General features: G+C 35.8%; 2 protein-coding genes across 4 annotated transcripts; one reads left to right on the forward strand and one right to left on the reverse strand.

Annotated features, from left to right (window-relative positions):
- Positions 1-33: 33 nt before the first annotated feature.
- On the reverse strand, positions 34-12,360 carry LOC113697788 (protein ACTIVITY OF BC1 COMPLEX KINASE 8, chloroplastic-like). Of its 3 annotated transcripts, none has more exons than XM_027217368.2 (21): positions 11,725-12,360; positions 10,372-10,507; positions 9,576-9,742; positions 8,242-8,362; positions 8,006-8,106; positions 7,570-7,668; positions 6,404-6,514; positions 6,237-6,316; positions 6,068-6,137; positions 5,704-5,777; positions 5,527-5,596; positions 5,315-5,403; positions 4,451-4,575; positions 3,771-3,851; positions 3,631-3,691; positions 3,476-3,530; positions 3,294-3,392; positions 3,106-3,195; positions 1,804-1,863; positions 1,592-1,714; positions 34-712 (listed from the first exon to the last, which is right to left on the reverse strand). In XM_027217368.2, the coding sequence occupies exons 1-20, from the start codon at positions 12,217-12,219 to the stop codon at positions 1,598-1,600; spliced, it is 2,301 nt and encodes a 766-aa protein (XP_027073169.2). In that variant the 5' UTR covers positions 12,220-12,360; the 3' UTR covers positions 34-712; positions 1,592-1,597. The 3 variants fall into 3 exon arrangements, with proteins under 3 accessions (XP_027073169.2, XP_027073170.2, XP_027073171.2); XM_027217369.2 differs by having other exon boundaries at positions 594-662; XM_027217370.2 differs by having other exon boundaries at positions 594-671.
- A 3,363-nt stretch (positions 12,361-15,723) lies between these two features.
- LOC113699139 (protein HEAT INTOLERANT 4-like) lies at positions 15,724-22,897 on the forward strand. Its single transcript, XM_072058064.1, has 14 exons — positions 15,724-16,267; positions 16,961-16,999; positions 17,103-17,156; positions 17,310-17,373; positions 17,823-17,881; positions 18,366-18,490; positions 18,589-18,648; positions 19,029-19,087; positions 20,533-20,612; positions 20,831-20,869; positions 21,461-21,523; positions 21,607-21,654; positions 21,741-21,869; positions 22,494-22,897. The coding sequence occupies exons 1-14, from the start codon at positions 15,866-15,868 to the stop codon at positions 22,539-22,541; spliced, it is 1,269 nt and encodes a 422-aa protein (XP_071914165.1). The 5' UTR covers positions 15,724-15,865; the 3' UTR covers positions 22,542-22,897.
- The last annotated feature ends 136 nt before the right edge of the window (positions 22,898-23,033 follow it).

A 23,033-nucleotide genomic window follows, 5' to 3' on the forward strand; every position in this document is an offset into this window, starting at 1 on the left:
TCTGGTCAATAGTAACTCTACAAATCCCAAGCATAGAAACACAAGCATTATATATCTGACTTGAATGGCATAAACTGAAGTTCTTAAAAATCTGTGTCATCTAAAGAATGACATTTTTGAGTCTATGGCATTACAGGGTACAATTGGATCAAAACTTCCTAAGAGGAGGCTGTAGCTACAAGAATTGCTATATGCATTACACATGCTATACAATGGTCTAACAATTTTGATGTAAAAAATCTACAAGTTACATACATCTATACACAAGGGCTCCACGAAGTCAGACAGCAGAGTTATTATAGCCTGCCACAAACGAGCTTAAGGAGACATTCTTGTTGAGAAGTTTGAAAACTCAGCCAAGCGCCTTCAGCTATCATAAAAAACAACTTTGACTAAATGTGTAAAGCTCATTGTCTTCACGTTAACTTGCCTGGACCTCGATCCTTGTTAGTAGGATGACCCTGGACCTCAAGCCTTTACCAGCAGGATGCCCCTGGACCTCAAACCCTGTCACCAGGACGACCAAGCAGCTCCTTCCATAATATCGTGATGGTAATTCTTAATAGATTTTACCAGTTCTGCACTTCTTCAGGTTTTGCAGGATGGGAGGAAGTTGCTTTCATCAGAAATGACGTCTCCCTATTGATGAACTCACTTTGAATCTACAATATCTAATCGCCACAGAAGTGATTCTCAGCAGCAGGTCTAACACCTAATACAAACCAGCAAAGCTTATACAACCTAATAGCTCATCATTTCAGGACAAACTCGAGAAAAGAAATGCCTTCTCTCCCTTCATTCTTATTTAGAAGTACTTGTCTTAAGAATGAACTAGTGGGAACAAGATTTGGAAAATGAAAATGAACAGTCATTATGTAAAAAGTTAATTGTTTGTAATTTCAGATAAAAAGCTGAAAAGAAAAGGCCGTAAGTCTTCCTTCATCGTTTCTGAGAAATCAAAATATCCTGACCTCTAACCACAGCCTTGATGTAAATCAGGACACGAAGATGAAAAAGGGTCAGGGAAATATATTTTACGTTTGATACAATAAAAGACCAATTCTAGCGGCCCAATAGTTGCAACTTTCTTCACTAGTTATTGAAGTCGAAAGAGTTTATGCTTGTCTGCGAGGTTTTCAAATGAACTAAGTATTCATCAGAAATCTAGTCTTGCTGAATCAAAAAAGAAAAAAACAGAAGGTCAAATCAGCTGGGTTTTTTTTTCTCAATTATTTCTGTTCAAGACTTCCGACAGGAGTACTAAAACTTCTTGACCGTTGGGTTGGACCCACAAAGAAAATAATCCTAAAAAATGGTTTTCAAATGTTTTGGGCTGTCGATATTCAATCACTTTGAGGACATAAGTCATAGCGCGATGAACCACACCAGGGCCGGGCCAGGGCCAGAGGGATCTTTCATTTGTACTTCTTTACATGGTCCATCACTTCAAATAAAAAGCTATTCTGCATCCTTTTAATATTAAGTCTTACAAATAACTCTTCTTAAACACATTTTTGTCAGTAATGATGTGAATATTCTTTTATTATTTTTCTATAGGTGAAGAGTGAATACAAAATAAAGCACCACTCACCAAGGTCTAGGCAGTTCCAGTTATCAACCTCTCTCGCTGATCTAATTTCTTCACTTTCACAACCCCAATAAGAACTTGCAAGCCAAAAAATGCACAGATGGCATATGCTATGGATGCAGGCATCTGAAAAACAAAATGCATTCACGTGAAGCTTATACAAAAACGGACTCCAAATGTATATTATTTTCTCTACAAAATGATGCACCACTTACAGTGATAGAATTGATATACAGAATTGTTGCAAGGTTGATTAAGCTTCCAGCAGCAACTGCCTGTAGTAGATTATCGCACAAAACAGGAACAAAGTCACTTACGAGAAAGGCAATTTGTCAGGAAGGGTTCAGCATAACATGACTAAAATCCAAAAATTTCAGTCGAACATGTTTGAAGGATATTTGAAACTCCAAGAATTTGTAAGCTAGTAGAAACAAATTCACTATTAATAGCCAACTTAATTCCAAGTTCCAATTCTAACTTTATGATGACCAGTCTGAGGCCAACATTTTCTCAGGTTCATCTAATGACAATCAACCAATGATATCAAATTAAGATTCCATGCGCATAAGATTTAAAGGCGCAACAGAAAGGTCTTGACAATAAGTAAATGGTCTATGACAATAGTAAAATGTCCTGTTACCAGGTCATGTAATATCAATATACCATAAAAGTTCGGATAAGCTATTAGACAGGAGAACAAGGTCATATTTAAAAAAAAAAAAAGAAAAAAGAAAAAAAAAAAGATCAATGGCAGGCCAGACTAATACCCTGGCTAGGAAAATATCACACTGCACTGAGCCATACAAGTTCGGCCTATGTAGCTCACAACCTGGCCCAAATACTTTATCCCAGCTTCAGTGTATTATTGAATTTTCCGTTGGTTGTAGCGGGAGGCTACAAAATAAGGCTTTCCTTTGAGAACAAGGGACAGGACATTGGCAAGGGTACTGGAAAAAAAGATGGATCCTCTACGATCATTTTGAAGAGAATTTAGTCCAATTTCCAGTCAGGTACAGAGGTAAAAAAGTGCCAAAGATGACAGGAATTACTTTTCTGGGAATTTCTGTTTCAGCAGCCATAATGTGTTTACATTCTGAGATTGCAAACTTATAGGGTAAAAATGAAAATTCTCTATTCACGTAATTTTCTTTCTACAGAATGGTTACAACAATCGCTTTCTTATAGTTTGTCAAAATTACAAGCTTCAAAACACACATTTGTACAGTACTAGACAATATGTTTTGCTTCTATACATAGAATTCCTCCTAGGATGTGGAGCAATTCCATGCCAGCTAGGATGAGAAAGAAAATTAGCATAATATCATGTATTTGACCATTTAAAATAAACATTGCAGCACATCATGAGATACAGTAGCACAATATAACAAAGAAAATCTTCAATTATAGCAATAAGAAAATGCATATTTTTCCGAGTACCACCAGTAAACTAGACTTAATTTTAGCAAGGGATTTAAACATAATCTGGAAGAGTGACTAGAGTAAACCAGAGCACTCACACTTCCTAGTGTCTTCTGGACAGCAGCAATTCTTTGGAAAGCTCTCTCAGATTCCAAAGCCCTGACACGAAGCTTCAAATCTCCTTGCTCCTACAACCAATGTTTAAATGATATGTCAATTTCACACTTGTGACCGATTAAACCCATCCAGAATTAAGTGGAAAATCAAGAAAATATGTAATCTCTACCAGTCGCTGAATGATTTCAGCCAGCTTTTCAACTCTATCAGCCTGCCTAAATAAGTTGTAGAATGCACGGGATTGTCTATCCCACCTCTTTCTGAAGTCCTGAAAATAGTCACATTTAAGTCTCAAGACCTTGTTAGATGCTTAAAGTCAAGCAAATACAAAGTCAGTCAGCAGGAACCCACCTTCAAGATAACTTTAACACCAGCTTCACGAAACCTCAGCAACTCCAGAGCATAGCTGCATGGATTGTCATGAAATTCAAGTTCAGATAAAACAAAAGCAAATGATTATTATAGGTCATTAATACATCAAGGAGAACAGCCATGCATGAACTCACGGTTTGGCTATCTCAGTGATATCAAATCGAGGATCAAGGCCCTTCCCTATTCCATCCAACACTGTGAAAGAGCTTTGAGGTAAATGCCAGAAATAGTTACAAATATCAGAAAACCAAACAAATGAAGAATGAAACAATACCTGAAAATGCTCTGACAACAAAAGTGAATGTGGCAGGAAATCTAAAGGGTTGATCAGCTGCAATGGCTAATAAATCTTCCCCTGTTCAGGAACAAAACAGTTATTAGTAATTGCCAACTGGCTGTCATGAGGATTAAATGACAGCAAACTGGCAGAAGTCTAAAGATAGATTGATACAAAATCAGTATACTGTAGATGTAATGGATAAGCATTCCCATGATTAAACAGTGAGAGTAAGAAAATCTCTGTTTAAATAACTTCTCAGCCACGAAATCAGAGAAAAGGACAAGTTTTTAACTGCAGTTGATATACTTAACAGATTTTCTGATAGGACCAGAAGATAAAAGTCGATTACCTCCCAAAATCCCCAAACTTTAAAATGTAGCTTCATTCTTAAAATTTACATTAATTAGTATTTAAAGCTAGTTACTATGAGTGACAGACCCTATCTGCCTCTCTTTGTTTTCGTTCTCAAATTTTCTTAGGGGTTTTCAGAATGAATTTTTCATTTCTTTCTATAATATCTTGAAAGCTATAGCAAAAATAAAATTAGCTTCCAGACGCCATTTCCCTCCTTTTCTGTTTGTTGTAAGCCACCTTTGTAAATGCAACTTGCCAAACTGCCATAGTAGTCCAAAATTCAACAGCTTGAGTATTTCAAAATGATCTAAGTAACATACCTATTGCAGCTAAACGTTGCTTCTTCTTCTCTATTTTCTCCTCCTTGCTCAATGGCTTTTTAAATCCAAGTTCTGTTGCAGCCATTTCCCGTTCTCTTCTCTGTGCAGCAAGGCGTTCTTCAAAGCTAAAAAATTTACATTTCATCCTTAGTTATTATGATTACTTCAAATGTAAAACTGCAAGGCGTTCTTCAAAGCTACAAAATTTGCATTTCATCTTTAGTTATTATGAGTACTTCAAATGTAAAACTGGAACCAGAATTTTCTAATTCAAGCCTTTCCATTCTAATTCCTGTCTAAGGTGGAAAAGAGGCAATAACCGAGCTCTCCAAAGTGTGGTGAAGTCTCTCACACACTACAGATTTCAAACAAAACCATTTATTAGCCCACAGGGAGAAGTTGAACAAAGACCTCAACCATTTATCATGCACAACTTCTGTTAGCAGAATTTTGAAGTCTGGCCACTGAAGGCCACTCTATGATTCAAATACATCCATCATATGAGGTAAATACAGCCCCGAAACAAGAGCATACATGCTGATTTTCAACAGGCATCTAGTTCACTTGTGCCTACTAGTTTTTGCTAGCAATGCCTAGCAGCAACCTAGGGAATCAAACAAGTGAGTGGAATCCTTAGTGTGCCTAAATATTTACTAACATCATTAAAAATGAATCCATTTCTATATTGCACTGCTTCCTCTTTAAAACTGACAACGTTTCTTAAAAATTTTTGTGAACCAATGCATCACAATTTATTTCCCTAAATAGCTTACTATTCTACAATTGAGCACCCTAAAGGAGTTTTAAAGTGGATGACCCAAAATTTGAAAGTGAGCTTCAAGAATTTTTTTAACCAGGAAGTACCTGTTAAGGAAGAACTGTGCAGTTCGTCTAACAGCAGTCACGTCTCCAGTAGGCACAAGAACACCCATCTGAATCATTGCTTGAAGGACCTGCATAACATAAATCTTCAGTTATTAATATGGTACTTTGTAACCGTACTCAGCCATGAATTCCAGGTTCAAAGTGCAATAAGTAGAAAATGAAAGCATTACAGAAAATTAAGAACTATTTACCTTGTCCGCATCCTTCTCATAAACTCCATAAAATACATCCAACAAGCCTTTTCTGATATTTGGGCTTATACTGCAAAAGGCCAACATAAGTATATAGATGGAAAGGAAAGCACATCCTTCCACAAACAACAAAACATCAGTTGACAGGAACTAAGAAGTGAAAAACAACAAGCATACCTTCCCATCATTCCGAAATCATAGAAAATCAACCTTCCACCATTAACATCATCTACAGCAATATTGCCAGGATGCTGCAAAACTTAGCAATATCATCAAGAAGTAAAAAGAAATTCAAAAGCATCATATTTAGTGTTCTGATCAAGATTCAAATTACTTCAAACCAACTCTAGAATTGGAGCCTAGTGTCAGATTTCAGCAGTTCAAATTTTCACTGTAGTTATAAATAAACGATAATCAATTATTGCTTCAGGCTAATAAATGCACACTCCAACCAATATATCTCTTTCATTTGAAATTGATAACTTAATCATTCTTCACCAAATATAGATGATGCTAAAGGTAGAAGTGTATAGGAAGTTACAGGGTCGGCGTGAAAGAAGCCATGAGATAAAATCTGTTCAAGGTAAGATTCGACGGCATATCTACCCAACCTGATGCACAGAGGATCAGCATCCATTACATATGGAGTCAAAATCTGCTTGCCATGTTTCAAGTTAAAAGTCCTACGATTTTCACTCCATATTGCATACCTTTTGCGATCAACACCCAACTGGTCCAAAGCTTGTATCCTGTTTATTTTTATCCCTGGGACATATTCCATCGTCAGAACCTGCAAATAAAGAGATGGCCTGCTAAACAAGGTGATCTTTTAACAGAAAATCATGTACTGACTTCGACTATTCCTGAAAGTTTAAACCTGTGGAGTGGTGTACTCCCAACATATCTTGGGAACTTTAACATAATCCATGTCCTTAAAGTTAGCTGCAAACAACTCAGCATTAGCAGCTTCCTTTGTATAGTCAATTTCCTGAAAGTAGAAGTTTGACTGAGAATTATTTCTTAATCCAAAACCCAAATAATTTAAGGGAAAAGATAATTAGAAGTACAAACAGAAGCTTAAAATATTTAGATCTTTCCAGATGTTACAAATCTGAACATTGAAAACTCTTGGCTATAATAGAACAGTTCACTGCAATCAGGCAAAGTCACCATCACCACTGAACTGGTTGAAGCAGCCATTATTATACAGCACAAACATATATCATTGTTATAAATGTATTACAGTGTTCAATGCTGCAAAAGGGACAAGACCGCTTTTAGTTCCATGTACTCAGTTGCAGAACTCATTACTGACATGGAAGACTAAAATCCTAAACTCCAGTAAATTTCCTCACTTTTTTGGGGCAAACATAGAGGAGTAACCACATTAAATTTGGAGAGTAACCACATTAAATTTGGAGAGGTTTAAGTTCTCGCTAACCAGCAAGGTGTAAAATCCAGCAAATTAAAATAGTTTTAATTGACTGCACATTCAGTGGAAAATTATAAGTTTAATCAACTTATTGTCTTTGAATTGCCTTTAGCTCAAGTCACAGCACAACCAGAGTTTCAGATGTCATCTAATATACACCAGCATAGGCAGCATGTATTAGGATACCAGCAATCATATCCTCTCAGGACCATTCTGGATCTGTCAAACATATTTGTAGGATCATTTCAGGAAAAAAGAACTCACATAATTTGAACTTAAGAACACTTAATCACGGTACCCTAGAAGAGATCTTTTCGATTTGGCTCATATAACCAGTCACTGCAGCCATTGTAAGAGCAATATTGGTGGGTTTTCGTTTCCTGCATAAACCCTCTTTTCATCTTTAGATACTTTTGCAAAGGTTTTATCTTTCTTGTTCAGTATTGTAATACCTTTATACATCTGCTAGTGGCCTCGATGTCTTATTATAAAATAACAACTTTATCCAATATTCCCTTTCCAAAACTTCCCCCGGCAGTCTTTGACCACTTACTGGACTTACATTCATGCCAGCAAATGCACAAAGTGTAGCAACCATAGCGCATTATTACCTGATACAAAACATTTGCACACTCATCATAGATGGCAACCCAGTCCCTTTTTGCACCATCGGACTTTGGATCAATCTTTTGAAGGTATTCTGCAATTACCTGTAGAAATCAAGTGATGAGAGTAGGAATTTAACAATTAAATTTGCCTATTTAACTATTCTAGTTTGTGCCCTTCAAGCAATTACTGTGGCTCGATCCTAAAAGCATGACTAAACAATTGTCCAATGACTCCATACTTGACATGTTTATAGTTGTACCAAATCATGCTAAAGCTCCAAACTTGCAGAAAAGTGAATGTTGAAGCCAATATAAATTAAAGTCAGACCAAAAAGATCCAAGTGCATTACTTTTCCACTTTGCTGGGACATAAAGCTACTTCATAACAAAATATGATTGCAGGAGCTGAATGCAAGAAATTTTTGACTTTTACACTAACCCTCAGATTTTTAAGATCGATATCGAAAAGATCCTTCAGTCCAGGCCTTTGTACTTTAACAACAACTTCTTGTCCATTCACTTTTGCACGATGGACTTGACCTGAAAAAAGAAATTTACTTTGTACATAACTTCTCTTTGCAGAGATACAAAAAGGATAAGCCAATGATTACAACAAGCACATGTTGCTGAAGTCTTATATTTGGACTCCGCTATGTCTAATGAAGATAATGTTACCAAGACTAGCAGCAGCAATTGGCTCACGATCAAATCGGTCGAACATATCATCCACTGGAGCTCCAAGTTCTTCCTCAACGATAGATACAGCAGTTTCTGATGGAAAAGGAGGAACTTGATCCTGCACAGAAAACTAGCAAGTTGCTTTAGGAATGGCATGGGCTAATTAGTACTTACTTTGGAAGTTGCATGCTCTGGTTAGTTTAAAAATGCTGCTTCAAATGAGTGAAAATTGTTGGCTTTTAGTTTCTAAAGGTAAAGCAGAAAACAAAGAGAGAATAAGCATAGGACGCCAAAATAAGCTAACAAAACCTTATTCTTCTTCTCAAAATAAGTGATTGATTTATTTCCTAACTTTCTATTCCCTGATAATTCATTTACTTAGCTAATAATCTTAACCGTATGGAACCAGTGATCAATTAAAGAAAATTCATCGGTCACAAGCTAGTTTCTGCAGACAATACATCAGTCATGACAAATCCATACTTAATTCTGCCTTCTAGTAATATTTTCCTCTACCCATAAATACTAGTAGATTTAAGATCTAAATGCACTATGAAAATTTAAACTGACATTCAGTTATTAAATATTGTCTGTTAAATCAGGAAGAATTCTGCCATAATATCAGAAACCTTTTATATTATTTTTTATATTTAACATTATTTAGTAAATATGATTATACAAAGTACATGTGCTTTTTGTTTCTAACATTTGTTAATCAGTAAGATGGTGCAAAAGCAGGTGATCACAAGGAATAGAGTAATTGAACCATAATGCAATTGAGAAGCATAGTAACTAATTTAAAATGCCTAAAGAGGTATGATACCTTTGTCACAAAAGAAATAAATCACCAACTCCAAAGCAGGTATTCATTCGTAACACAAGAGAGAGAGAGTGCAGTAGAAAAGAGAGCATACTGGGCGCCTATGTGATGAAGATTTTTTAAAAAAAAAAATTTCCAGCAGGGGAAGGGTGGGACTTAAGAAGCAGGGAGGGGACAGGGAAGATTTGAACCCATGACCTCTAATTCTTGGGGCCTCAACCTTAGCCACTAGACCAAGGCTTCCTCAGCCATGTGATGAAGAACTTCAAAAAGCAGATTGCAAGAAAATAAACTTGATTTTGGAACCATAGCATGTTTTGGTCTGTTGGATTTATTGTCAAATTGAATAATTGTATTCTCATGAAGCTTGTAAATGACATGAGGAAATTAGAAAAGGATATTCTTCACCATTTTTATTTTACCAAAAAGAAAGTTTTGTGCACCATAATAGGAAACGATAGCATACAATGATGCGAAGAAAAATGAATGCTATTGAAAGGAAGAATTAGACCTGAAGTTCTGACAATTGGTCAACATATTCTTGAGCAAGAATGTCTACCCTTGTCGAGAACTGCTGGCCAACTTTGATAAATGTAGGTCCTAATCTCAAGATATTTTCCTTCAGCCACTTAGCAAGGACCTTTCGCCTCTGAACTTTCTTTTCCTCTGTCATCCCACCTGCATGCACATATCTGTCAAGTGAATAACGTATTTAAAGTCATACAACTAAAGTACAGAAATCAAAATCAGAATTTAGGGCTTATCTTTGCATGCTGATTTGAAATTGTCAGAATTATGACAGGAAAGAAAACAAATGTATTGCAGAAAGGGATCTGTTAGTAAATTTTACGGCAGCATGGGAGCACAATTGTCAATTTCAGCAAAATAGCTAGCAAACTATCATTCTCACAGCCTTCCTGATTGACATTAATACTGATCCAAGTGTAAATTGTTCAAGTATATACATACAATTAGAAGCCAAAAGCTTGGCTACTCCATGAACTCAAAACAAAGATGTTTATACAATAGCAGAGAATCCTCGAAGGAAACAAACCATAGCAGATCAAGAATAACAGAGAAAAAGTTGAAGGCCAAACGGTCAACCAGAATCAGTGGAGTCATACTTAGCTATCAGTTTACTATTTACTGTAAATGGCGGCAACGTTTATGGTACCATGCTCTTGAATATTTCAAGTCAGGCTCTCCCTCATCCTTTCTTTGGCATTCTCAGTTCAATCAGAAAACTACTCATGCATCAGCCTTCTAGTTATGTGCTAAACAGTCATACACTTTAGACATTAACTGACCTCGGTAGGAGAATTTTTGGCTGTTCAACCAAACCCTGAATATAAAAGTTAGAACAAATCCCCATATTTCCAAGGTCCTTTGAATCGTTGAATATGTCTTAAATCTGCTCCATCGACCCCCAGGAGCAACAGATACCTGCAGAAGGGGGAAAAAAAGCTTCAAACTTCATGGCCTAACAAAAGATAAAGGAGGACAACTAATACATGTAAAAATTCACATAAAAAGCTTCGGTATAATAACTAACCTATCATATAGGAAGTCAAGCTTAACAGGGAAAAAAAAAAAGAAATAAAGAAAGAAATGCCATCCTTTCCATGCATCTCATTTAGCTGCCCCTTTTCCATGGACAACCAATGTTATTGAACATTTCATTTCAAATACAAAGCAGATGGACCCAATATTTACGTTCCATCATCAATTAACGCAACAAAGTATGAAAGTTACTTTTAAGAACAATATGGAAAACCCTTTTTTGAATTTTGTGTACATACAACATTAAGGCTACTAAAAGTGCCTGTATCATCTTCAGATGCATTGGTAACAATAAGTCTAAACTTTTAATACCACATAAACTATAGTTATAAATAACTATAGAAACAAAACAAGTTATAGTCATATTTATACATGAATATAACTACAAAAGATTGCAACAAAAATGGATCCCAAAGACTTTGCCACAAAAAACCTCTTCTCAAAGTTCTCTAGTTCAAAAACTTTCAATTCTGAGGCAAACAAATTTTCTGTATCAGCCCATTTTATTCCTTAACGTAATTACTACTTATAATTACATTATAAACTTGTAAAGATTTTTGACGGTAACTGTATGACATAAAAAAGACCCACTTTTCTTCTTTCCAGCAAGAAACATTTAAGAACCTCCAGTCTCCCCTACTTATTTTGCTCTGCAAAACCCAAACTACCAGCCCATTAGAGGATCTTACTCTTCATGTATCTAAGATCCCAACCATTTTCTTATTTATCAGTATCACCTTTAACCATATCTTTTCCACAGGATATAATAATCAAACCAACCTCAATGCCTACTTCAAATGAAACAAAGGAAAGATTTTTTTGCTTTCTCATTTTCGCATGAATCTCCTACGTTTTCATGCAGCCTAAGATACTTCATGCTCAATGTGAAATGACCAGCCTACATAACCTACCATTACGAATCATCAGTCTTACCTACTTTATAAGCTAATATTACTCGATATCTCCAGTATGATCAGAAATTAGCACAGAATTCAAATGCTGCTGTTCATTAGAAACCAAGAACGCCAATATACAATAAATGAACCTAGTAAGCTTTTACCTAAGCAATCAAAAAAGAATGTATAAACACTCATATATACCTCAACTTGCTGGTCTTCGCTTTGCTTAAACCACGCCTCTTCTCGCCCAATTTCCTCTATATTCCTCTTCCTCTTCTGTTCCTCATCCTCCACCATCACTGCCACCAGCTCCTCTTTACTCCTCACCCCCACTCCTCCATTTCCATTCCCGTCCACATACTTAACTAAACTCCCATTCACACTTCCATTCGTATACTCCTCCACTTCCAAGCCACTAATCCCACCACAACTTCCACTGGAACTCCCATTCAAACTCCCATTCAACTGAGTTAAAATTTCACTCTCTTTCTCCTCCACCACAGCCGTTCCTTCTTCCCTCTTCGCCGCTAAAATCCTCCAACTCCGGCGACCTAAACTCCGTTCCAACTCAAAATTCAGCCTTCTATAAACCGCGAAGCGCACCAGCCGCCGCCGCCGCTGGCCAGAAGCCTCCTGCGACAGAAATTTAATCTCCGGTAATCTCGAAGCAGATAAAGCAGCCGAAATCGTCGTCATTAGAGGATATAAATAACTCCTAAAACCCTACTCTCTTCATCCAGAGGAGCAAGTGTGTGAGTGTGTGAAAAGTGCCGAGCTCACTGTTTTGTTTTTGGCTTGGTGGAGTAGCAGTGGAGGAAAATGGTGGCTGGAGTTTTTTTCCTTTTCTTAATATTTATATTTTCTATTTATTTTTTTTTTAATTGAGTTAAGCTGGAGAAGAGGAAACTGAGGTGTGGTTTGTAGAGTGACACGTGGCAAGAAGATGGGTGTGGGAGTTGATTTTGAGACGCTTTGATTGGTTGAGAAAAGTTCCTTTGGATTGTCTGAGCCAAGTTGGACCACTAACCTCAAAAAAGTGTTTGTCATTTCCCTCTCACGTTTCCTTCGTTTTTGTATTGTTTTAGTTTAGCATCTAAACATATGAAAAATATTACCACTCCACTCGGTTTAAAAACTTGTTCCAAGTACCAATCAAATTACACACAAACAATTCAAAACTTTGATAGGATCCCATTTATCAATTAAGGTTAATTGACCGATAAAAGTTAAAATTGAACCTCAGATTTAACCAATACGTAAGACATTCAACTCGAATCAGAATTCTAAGAAAGACAATGCTGAATTAAAAATTAACTAAACGCATTTAACTTGTAACTCACTTTAAACTGAAGCATAATTAAATGGGCGATAGATTTTTCTATTTTATGCTCTGAATTAAACAAAAATGTATAAAATAAAAGGGCTAGGTTATCAGCCGTAAAATCCAAATATTATCATTCACCTCCAATTATGTAAACTTTTGCTTATAAAAATACTCTCCCCGTCTCACTTTGATAGTTCTATTTCTTTTTTTACACAGTTTAAGAAAAAATACTCCCTCCTTTTTTTTATAACTGACATTTAAGGTTTTGCACACCAATTAAGAAAAGTTTTTCATTGGTTAAATTTATACACTACTTTCCTTTTATACCCTCATTAATTGTCCAATTCACCCATGTTTTCTCTCACTAGAGTACTAAATGGTGCTGTTTTATTAGGGTTGTTACAAAGAGAGAAGCAATAATTACTAGAAGTAGTAATTAAGAACCCTGTATTGGAAAAGAGAGATAAAAGGATAAAATTGTGAAAAAATAATTAATACTGTATGGGGATAATAAAACGACAGATAAAAGTACACTTGAGCAAATTTCTTAAACGTTAGTTATAAAAAAAGGGAGGGAGTAGTTAACTTTGTTGGAAAAGTAAATTTAGATTGCTATTTTCCTAAAATACCTTCACATTAAATATGGTACAACTTTATGGGAACTTGAATTGATGGTAAAAAAAGAATCAACTCTCATTAAATGAGGTAGGTTTATAGTAACAATTACTTACATTGAATAAGGGTATTTTATGAAAATTAAAATACAACTACATTTTTCAATCGAAAAGTATACTACAATTTGGGACGGATGAAAAAGGAATACAGGACTATCAAAGTGGGACGGAGGGAGTATAAAATTTTGGAAAAAAAAAAAAAACTAAACATCGTATCCACCTCTTTATCTCGTGCACTGCATAATAGAATAATCCATAAACTATTTTGACTTCAATTTTCTTTATTCATGCTGAATGCCTACCAAGTGTTTAGTTCGAATTTGACTTTCAGTTTCAGCTCCACTTAGTTGCAAAAATGCATGCCAATGGAACAACCAAGATTAATGCCTCAACATCAGAGTTCTTCAAATAAGTTTCATCAAATGTGATTATATTTTAATTCAATGTTAGTTTTTATCTCACCATTTATGAGTTATCTGCATTGACATTGAATCATAATGCGTATATATGATGTATTAATTCTACCTTGGCAAATTACTTTTAATTATGTAAAATATAGAGTATTTTTTTAAATGAAAAACTACAAAATGCATTATTAATTCAAGAGTGCAAAAACACGCATCGATTGGATTAGTTGCACCAATTCGGGGCGGGCTGCTATAGCTAGGATGGGCTGCTCATGTGTTGTATTAATATTATCGCCAATATCATTTTGAATCTGGGCCAGCCTGAATTTGGTTAATTCTTGTTGAAACTTGGCTGGCCTCGGAAATGTGCTATTATTGGGCGGATTCTAATAAGTTTAACAAAGTCCAGATCGCGATGCCCAGGTCACAAGCAGTTTGCAGTTTGGAGTTCCCACCACCAGAAAGCACTTTACAAAAGCGTGAAAACTGTCTGGTAGTTTATTTGAAATTTTTTTTTTAGAAAAATATTGTAAGAATTTTTTTTGATGTAATGTATATAAAATAAAAAATTATTTAAAGATAATTAAAAAATATATTTATGGTACAAACAAATAATGTTGTTCAAATTACAGATTATCCAGACAAACTTGAATCCAAAAAGTGTCACAAGCTAAATTCTTTTGAATAATTATCTATCTACATAACATAAATCATATGATAGATATGATAAATTACTATTATCAATAACAAGAAATATCTTTGCAGATACTTATAATTTTTTAAAAACAATCGACAGCGTCTACAGTCTATACTATTCTAATCATGAGTCCTTTTTAACAACTATTTTTCTCACTCCATTGTATCACTCACGAATAGGGATGCAATTGGTTCTCGAACTCGACTCAAGTTAAAAGGTTTGGATTCAAGTTCGTCGAGTTTTTGAAAGTTGAGCTTATTTTTCTTTTGTCTTACTCAAACTTGTGCAAAATCGAACTTAATCTAATTTAAGAAATATAAATTTACATTTTATATAATTTTAAACAAGGGACGATATAAACATTTCATACTAACAAATAAAAAGATTAAAAAAATATACATATATGTATATATGTAAAGTTGGATTAAAACTTGACAAGATTTCAAACTTTACGTCCTAAGCTCAAGGTTAAATTTGTCAAATAGTTCGAACTCGAGTTCAAATTCAGTTACCAAATTCAAGCACGAGTTTGGTCAAATAACCTAGCGAACTATTCAAACTCAACTCATTTGCATCCTAACTCGAGAGCAAATGTACAATTCAACTGATTTATTCCATTAATTTGGTTCAAAACTCGACCTGATACCAAGACATTGGGTTTGTTTGGATAGAGTATTATTTGAAATAATTACTGTAACATTTTTTTATGATGTGATGTATGTAAAATAAAAAGATAGTTGGGAATATAAAAAGATGAATTGGAAAATGTGTTTATGATGTAAGCGAAATATTATTTGAAAAACCTGCTATCCAAGCGAAATATTATTTGAAAAAACCTACTGAATGGGTTTGGACTGCATAGTTTTGAAATAAAATAATTTATTTCATAAATTTTAATTATTTTTTTATTTCACATACATTACACCACAAAAAATGCTATAAAAATTATTTCAAATAAATCATCCGAATAAACTCCCATCCAAAAAAGTGCTATAGGAACTATCTTTTACCATCACTTCTTCGCCTTGGCGTCGTATCAACGCGTTGACCTCACGCACCTATATACGACAGAGCAATCAGTGGTACGGTCCATTTTTTTCTCTCTCCCTCCACACTCCGCCATCGCATTTTTCCTCTCTCCAATTCAAAATTTTGAGAGCTCCATCCAACCCTAGCTCTCTCTCTCTCTAGAATTGTATATACATAGATATATAGCAGAACGGTACAATCGCACGGGAAAATGAGGAAGGGCACTAAGAGAAAGGCGCCGAGCCGCAAAGACGGAGCCGCTAAATCCAAGCCGGAGGAGGCCGAGAATGAGGCGAGTAAAGCCACCGTAGAAGAGAACAACAAGGAGGAGGTGGTTGAGAAGAGCCAATCCGCGGCTGCTGCTGCTGAAGAGGAAGAGAGTAGTAAAGTTGAGCAGACTGAGGAGAACAACAAGTCTGAGCCGAGTACCAAGCTGGCTGAGGAGGAGAACGAGGAGAAGGAGAAGGAGGAGCAGAGTACCAAGCCGGTTGAAGAGAAGAAGAAGGGAAAGGAGAAGGTGGAGCCGAGTAAAGCTGTGAAGCGACGAGGTAAGCGAGCTAGAATAACGAAGCAGGAGGATGAGCCTGAGTACTTCGAGGAGAAGCGTAATCTGGTAAATTCTTATTCCTTATGAGAAATTATTTACTGTTTCTGTTTTGATAATGTGCTGTGATTCTTGATAAGTATTGCATTTTGATTGAATTTTTGCTTACAACTTGATTTTTAACTTCTTTTTTTGCATTTTGATTCTCGAGATCTTAGTAACTGGCGTTTCAGGTGAAGTTCTCCTTGGATATTCGTGATATGATTCGTTTAAAGTATGTGAGCGTAGGGAAATAAGCTCAACTCCCTCCAGTATTTTTAATTTTTCTTCATTGTGCTTAGGTGCACGTTCACATTTGTATTTTTTTGATGATATGGACTTCGACTTTGTATGATATTTTTACCTGAGAATTAAAAAAAAGGTAATCTCGGCATTACAGATAGCATATGTTTGGATATCTTTCTTGGCAAAATGATAATTGCATGTATTACACAGACATATATAAAGGAAGCACAGGACATACTTTGTAGCTTAACAGATATGATGGTGTTGCTCTTTTCTTTGGCTGTTTTTGGTTCTTTCATTTGCTTCCCATTCCATTATGCTATATTTGAGGATGTTTGCTAAATGTGACATTAATATGGCTGTTGCTTTGCTTGACGTGAACTGATGATCATCAAATAATTACTTTTGCTTACGAGAAATGTTGAGATCATCTTGAAGAATGCCTCATCATTGATTTTTATTTTTTATTTTTTGCAGGAAGATCTATGGAAACAGGTGTTTCCTGTTGGCACAGAGGTAAGGAATCTATTTCTTGTTTTGTTTTTTTGCCTCCAGAGGTCCCAAACAAGATATCTAACGAATTAGTGCTATTATTTTTTGCTTTTCTTATGGATTGCAGTGGGAACAGCTTGACTTGGTTTACCAGTATAAATGGAGTTTCCAAAATTTGGAAGTGAGCTACTTTTTCTAACATTGATTATTTGGATTAACTATTTGTATGTCTTTTTTTTTTCTTTAGCATTCTTTGCTAATTGCAACAAAACTATCAGCTAAAGTGCACAAGAGCTTAGAAGTTAGCTAAAAGTACTCATGGAATGCTTTACAGGATGCATTTGAAGAAGGTGGGGAGTTACATGGGAAGAAAGTATATCTTTTTGGATGTACAGAGCGTAAGTGCTATCTGGGACTTATTTCCCTTGCCCCTTTGATTTTCTCTAAATGCAATGCCAGTATTTTCTTAGAATGCCTTTCTGAGTTTGTGCTTTGATCAGCTTAAAAGAAAACAATGCTGGCAGGGAAAATTAGACTTGAGCTCTTTTCATGTACTTTTAACTTTTTCATTTATGTCTTGAAAACAACCAAAAGGTGTTTCGTCATTTATATACTGCAGATGTTACTTTTGAGGCTAATAACATTATATGGATTCCCACTATGCTCGAAAATGAACTTCTTATTACGTCCCCACTCACTCCTCTGGACAAAACAAAACAAGAATAAAATGTAACAGAAGCAAAATTTGATTCCAATCTTAATTAGCCGCCAGATCATCTTTTTACTGCTTACAGGTAATGCTCCATCTGATTCTGGGCTTCTTCTTTGACTATGTCTATTCTTGCAGCACAATTTGTATCTTTCCAGGGGCAACAAAAACTAGTCGTGATCCCTGTCGTGGTTGCTGTAAGTCCATAGAATTCTGTTTTGTGAACTGCTCTTTATCAAGGGTACTGACTTTTTAAATATTTCTTTAATAGTTGACTATGTAACTTTTTGATCTAGTAATCACCGAACTACCAAATTTGCACTTAATCAAGCTGAAGGTGTTATTCCTATAGCAATGCAATCTTAGGCTTGGATACAATGTTGCTTTAATTTTGCCAGTTCCATCAAATGGAATGCTTTGTTCCTTGGGCATTCTTATAGGTGTCTACTACTGGTACTTCTAGCTTTACTGGTTATGCTTTAAGGACATTACTGGTTAGCTGTCAAACAGAAGGAGAAAACTTTAGCTGGTGAATTTATTGCACTTATGTGCTTAAGACAGAAGCATGTTCATTTTGTGAATTTAGGTTTTGTTCTGTTTAAATTATGACAAATTGGAGAGCAGAAAGAAGTTATTTCTTTTTCTACAGTTCCTAAGTCTTATTCTTATTTCTTCAAACAGGTGGTATCTCCTTTTCCACCCTCTGACAAAATTGGAATTACCTCAGTACAGAGGGAGTCTGAAGAAATTTTACCCATGAAGCAGATGAAAATGGATTGGATACCTTATATTCCTTTTGCAAATAGGTAGTTACCATCTCCTGTTATTCATTATATTATTTCTGCACAAGATTTCTTACTGTATGCTTATATGTTTATGGTTCTGCTCTTATATTATTTTGTAGGGACTCTCAAGTTGAAAGACTTAAATCCCAAATATTCATTTTAGCTTGTACACAGAGAAGGTAGATTTTTTTGTTTTTTGCTCCTTGGTTCCTTTTCATGTCTTAAACAGTCTTGATCTCTTTCTCAGTTGCCCTCCCTCTGTTTTTCCTATTTCCATTTAGATTGGTAGGATTCATGTTAATCCTGAGTTCCCTCTGGAGGCCTGAGAATTAAGGGAATGTGGATAACATATGCTTTACATATTAGGATATCTGTAATCTGTGGTACATGGATTTCAATGGTGATGTTTTGGGATGATATGTCCTAGCTCTTTGGTCTAGTAACATCTGCTGATTTTCCTCCTCTTTGTTCTCTTCTCTCTCTCTCTCGTTCTGCTTTTCTTGTCTTCCTTGGCCCAGCTCTTGTTATGGTTAATTCTCTTTGGTATTGTTTTTCACAGGGCTGGTTTGAAACATTTGAAGATTGATCGTGTAAAGAAATTTGAATATTGCCTTCCTTGTGAGTGTATCTAAACCTTCAATGCTGCGTTAGAACTTGTTTATTGTGTAAAGAGAAGTTTAATATGGTGCCTTTTGTTTGGATTTTGTGCTTTTTAACCTTTCATCAGTATTTACTCTTTCTTTTGGTGATTGCAGAATGATATAGTATAAGCATATAGTTATATGAACTTCATTTATTTATTATCATTGCCGAAAATGTATGTTGTTCATCAATAGGATATCATCATTGATGAAGCCTCTCAGTCAGCTAGTGTTGCTCCTTTTCTTCAGAGATACCTTGTTCTTTGAGGAAGTACATGATAAATGTGCTTTCAAACAAGTGTCTTATGACCAAGAATAACCTTTTTGTCAAGTCTCTGTACAAAACTGTTTCTTAGTTAGTAGCATCAATAGTGATGAGAAATATGGTATAATGTGAATGTTCCTCCAAGGATTATCTAATAAATGGTTGTCTGCATAGGAAATATTGCATTAGAGGCCTCTAATGTATTCTGTGTGTTTTGGGTGCACTTTTCTTCGTTGTATCCAGTATAAGGACTTTGGTCTATGAGCAAAAAGTCACCACTGTAGATTGTTGGTAAATACTTCTGCATGGTTTATCTAATAAATGGTTCTCTGCATGGGGTATAATTCTATTAGAGGCTTAAACCGCATTCTCAGTGTGTTTTGGGCACACTTTTCTTCATTATATTCAATATAAGGACCTAGTCCCATTAACAAAAATGTGACCCATGAATGTTAGCTCTTCTATGATTTGATTAGTATTTAGAGAATTCCTAATCCTTTTTAAAACAGTTATCCTGTGTTTTGTTGTAATGGATAATCGGAAGGATTCTGTAAGAATGGTGGTAGGCATAAAACTTCAATTTCCTTAAAACTATTGTTATTGGAGGTGTCAGAATTCTGGGGTCAAATTAATTATCCTATAATCCTTTTCATTTTGTTTCTATTCCTGGATTAATCCTGCCTTCCTGATGGGATTATCTTATTGCATTTCACATAATTGCCTCATTAATAGAACTTCTTGGGAATTGGAAAAAATAAATCAATAGCTTGAAATGCATTGGAGTGAAGTGTTACAAGCACTGCGATTGACATTGGCTCAGGATACAAGTTCATAGGATGTATTCCGGGAGTACCATGGGATGATTTTGAGTACTGTAGGTTTGAAATCATGCGATAAGTACATAAGAGGATTACGTTAGCAAAATCTCATTTTGTGAATTTATAATTTTCCAACACACTGTAACGATGGAGCTTAATTCTCTTGTTTCAAAGTTTGATCATTGTCTTTTGCAGGGAAGCATTTTAAGGGAATTTGAATTGCATACATGCATCTCTCTGAGCAATTGCATGAATGAGTCAGAATAGATGATATGATTAAAATTTTATAATCATTGTCCTCTATTTTCAGCATCTATTTGACATTCTAGTTCATTGCAGACTTCTATCAGCCGCTGAGGGAAGACGAATTTGAGAACAAAACAGATGTGGACATTTTATTTCCTGATACAGAACCACCAGTATGATTTTCCTTTCATGTAATTAATTAATGGTTTTGAGATTTCATAACATTAAGTTCTGAGTTGACTCTGTAGATGATCATCAAATTTGATGGCAGGTGGTTTATATACACACTACATTGGTGTTATGAGATACAAACTTGCTAGATGTAGACCGTTAGAACATTGTTGAAGCTATGCCTAGTCTGACTTTAATTTCTAATCCTTTCTCTGTACAGATAGTCTGCGAGTTTGATTGGGAGCTTGATGAACTTGAGGTATGCCTTGACACTGTCTCTCTGCTTGCTTTCAGTAGTGTATTGTAGTATGATCAGGATCAGCATATTTGTTTTGAGTGAATTATGTTGGGGGTGTTGGGGAGATTAGATTCGTATGTGTTTGATTGTACCATCTGAATACACTTGAGCATCTTTTAGAGGCTGTTTCATTGAATGGATATGTTATTCTACATAAGACTAAAGACAGGAAGGCCAAAAAAATTGGGAATAGAAATAGAAGTAGAGTTCCATCCACCACTGTCTTCTCTCCTTCAGTCTCTCTGCTCTACTCTACTTTCAGCCTTTCACCCTATCCACCTTTCTGAGCCATCGCTCCTTCCACACTCTCCATCCTTCACCCCATTTCAGTAAGCTGCACTTGCGGTGCGTCAGGATATCGTCTTCCCTCTTGCATGTCTGTAATGTCTCTGTGTATGCTTAACTGTCTACCTCTCTCTCTCTCTCTCTGTGCTGTAAAACGTAGTAGATTTAGTAGATTCAGTGTTAGTAATTTTGTTCAAAAGCATATGCCAACCAACAACTTGCAGGAAAGTATCCTACCTTTGACTAGTTTAAATTGAATACTTGTAGGAGTTCACAGACAAATTTATTGAGGAAGATCAATTGCCTGCTGACAAAAAGGATGCCTTCAAGGTGACTTTTTCTGGTGATGTGCAATTAATTTGTAATTTTTGTACATATCATTGTAGTAAAAATATGTAGTTTCTCTTTGTTAGGAATTTGTGAAGGAGAAAGTACGAGAAGCCAAGAAGGCCAATCGTGAGGTACCCTATGATGCTTCTGATCATGTTATTTCATGAATATCTAGATTCATACACTATGAGTAATGGTGTTGCATAATTTCTTGTAGGCAAGGGAAGCCAGGAGAAAAGCAATTGAAGAAATGAGTGATGAAACAAAGGCTGCATTTGAGAGTATGAAATTCTACAAATTCTATCCAGTCACTACTCCTGATTCACCTGATGTATCGAGTGTCAAGGTAAATATGTGAAAAAGCGGCGACTTTTCTCGCTCAGTTTATGTAGTATGTTCTCTAATGCATTACTGATTGTTGGTTAAACATAGCTTAACTGAAGCCCTGGCATTGATATGTTGGAAATGCTAGCATGATTAAAGGAATAGTGTTCTGTTAGATGCCAGTGGAGGCCATTTGCTCGGGCCATATGAGCTAAACTTTATCCTCCAGAACTGGAGTCAGTTTGGCTGCCCAGACAGGTTGCTGTTCAGGGTTATTTAATCATCAGTGTTATCTTACATTTGTCTCCTGCCTGATAGAGTTAATTTCAAATATCACATGATAAAACTTTATATAACAACCGCGCGCATAGTGTAAGCCACTTCCAAGAACATGCCGACACTTTTCCTGCATGTTTGTGCACCTCATCATTTGATTATTTGGAGAACCTTTTGTGCTCCTCTTTTTTGGGACAGGCTATAATTCAACAGATTGAGATACTGTTTTATGGAATCTCTGTTTTGTTTTGGTTTGTTTAAATACAGTATTTGGTATTATATACAAATTAACATATAAGTAGATGTCTTCAACGTTGTGTTGTGCAGTGGCATCATGAGGAGAGAATCTAACATCCTTTCTTTGGTACAGGCTCCATTCATAAACAGGTACTACGGGAAGGCTCATAATGTGTTATGATGAATTGCCTAGGAGGAAGGACCAGTAGGTGTGAAGAGATGGCAGACAACTATGCTTGAGCATGTCGGCTATTACTCGAGAATTGCCAGAGAAGTCTAGTTGCTATAAACAATACGTTGCTCGTAATATGGAGGGACTCAAAGTCTCGTTGCCCTCAGAAATGTAAACCTGGAGTTTTGACCATATTGGGAAATAGAGAGAAGTATAGAAGAAGAGAAGGGTCCAACCTTGATTTGTATCATACGGGATATTATTTAAGCCTCTCAATTTTGAATCTGTTACAATTTTACATGCTGCAATTGCTTGTTGCTTTGCGGTTTACTCTTTCGATTATCCATTGCTGGTTTCTGTCGTAATTTCTGCTCATACTTTTTTTTTTCTTTTTTTACTGGTTTGAAATAGCAAATTTGGTACTGTCTTTCCAAGTCAAGTGGCAAGTAATGGCTTGTTGTGAGGTGGTGACATTTAATCGGCGGGAGAAGCCTAAATAGC

The sequence above is a fragment of the Coffea arabica genome, chromosome 7c (assembly GCF_036785885.1).
Source record: "Coffea arabica cultivar ET-39 chromosome 7c, Coffea Arabica ET-39 HiFi, whole genome shotgun sequence".
Lineage (NCBI taxonomy): Eukaryota > Viridiplantae > Streptophyta > Magnoliopsida > Gentianales > Rubiaceae > Coffea > Coffea arabica.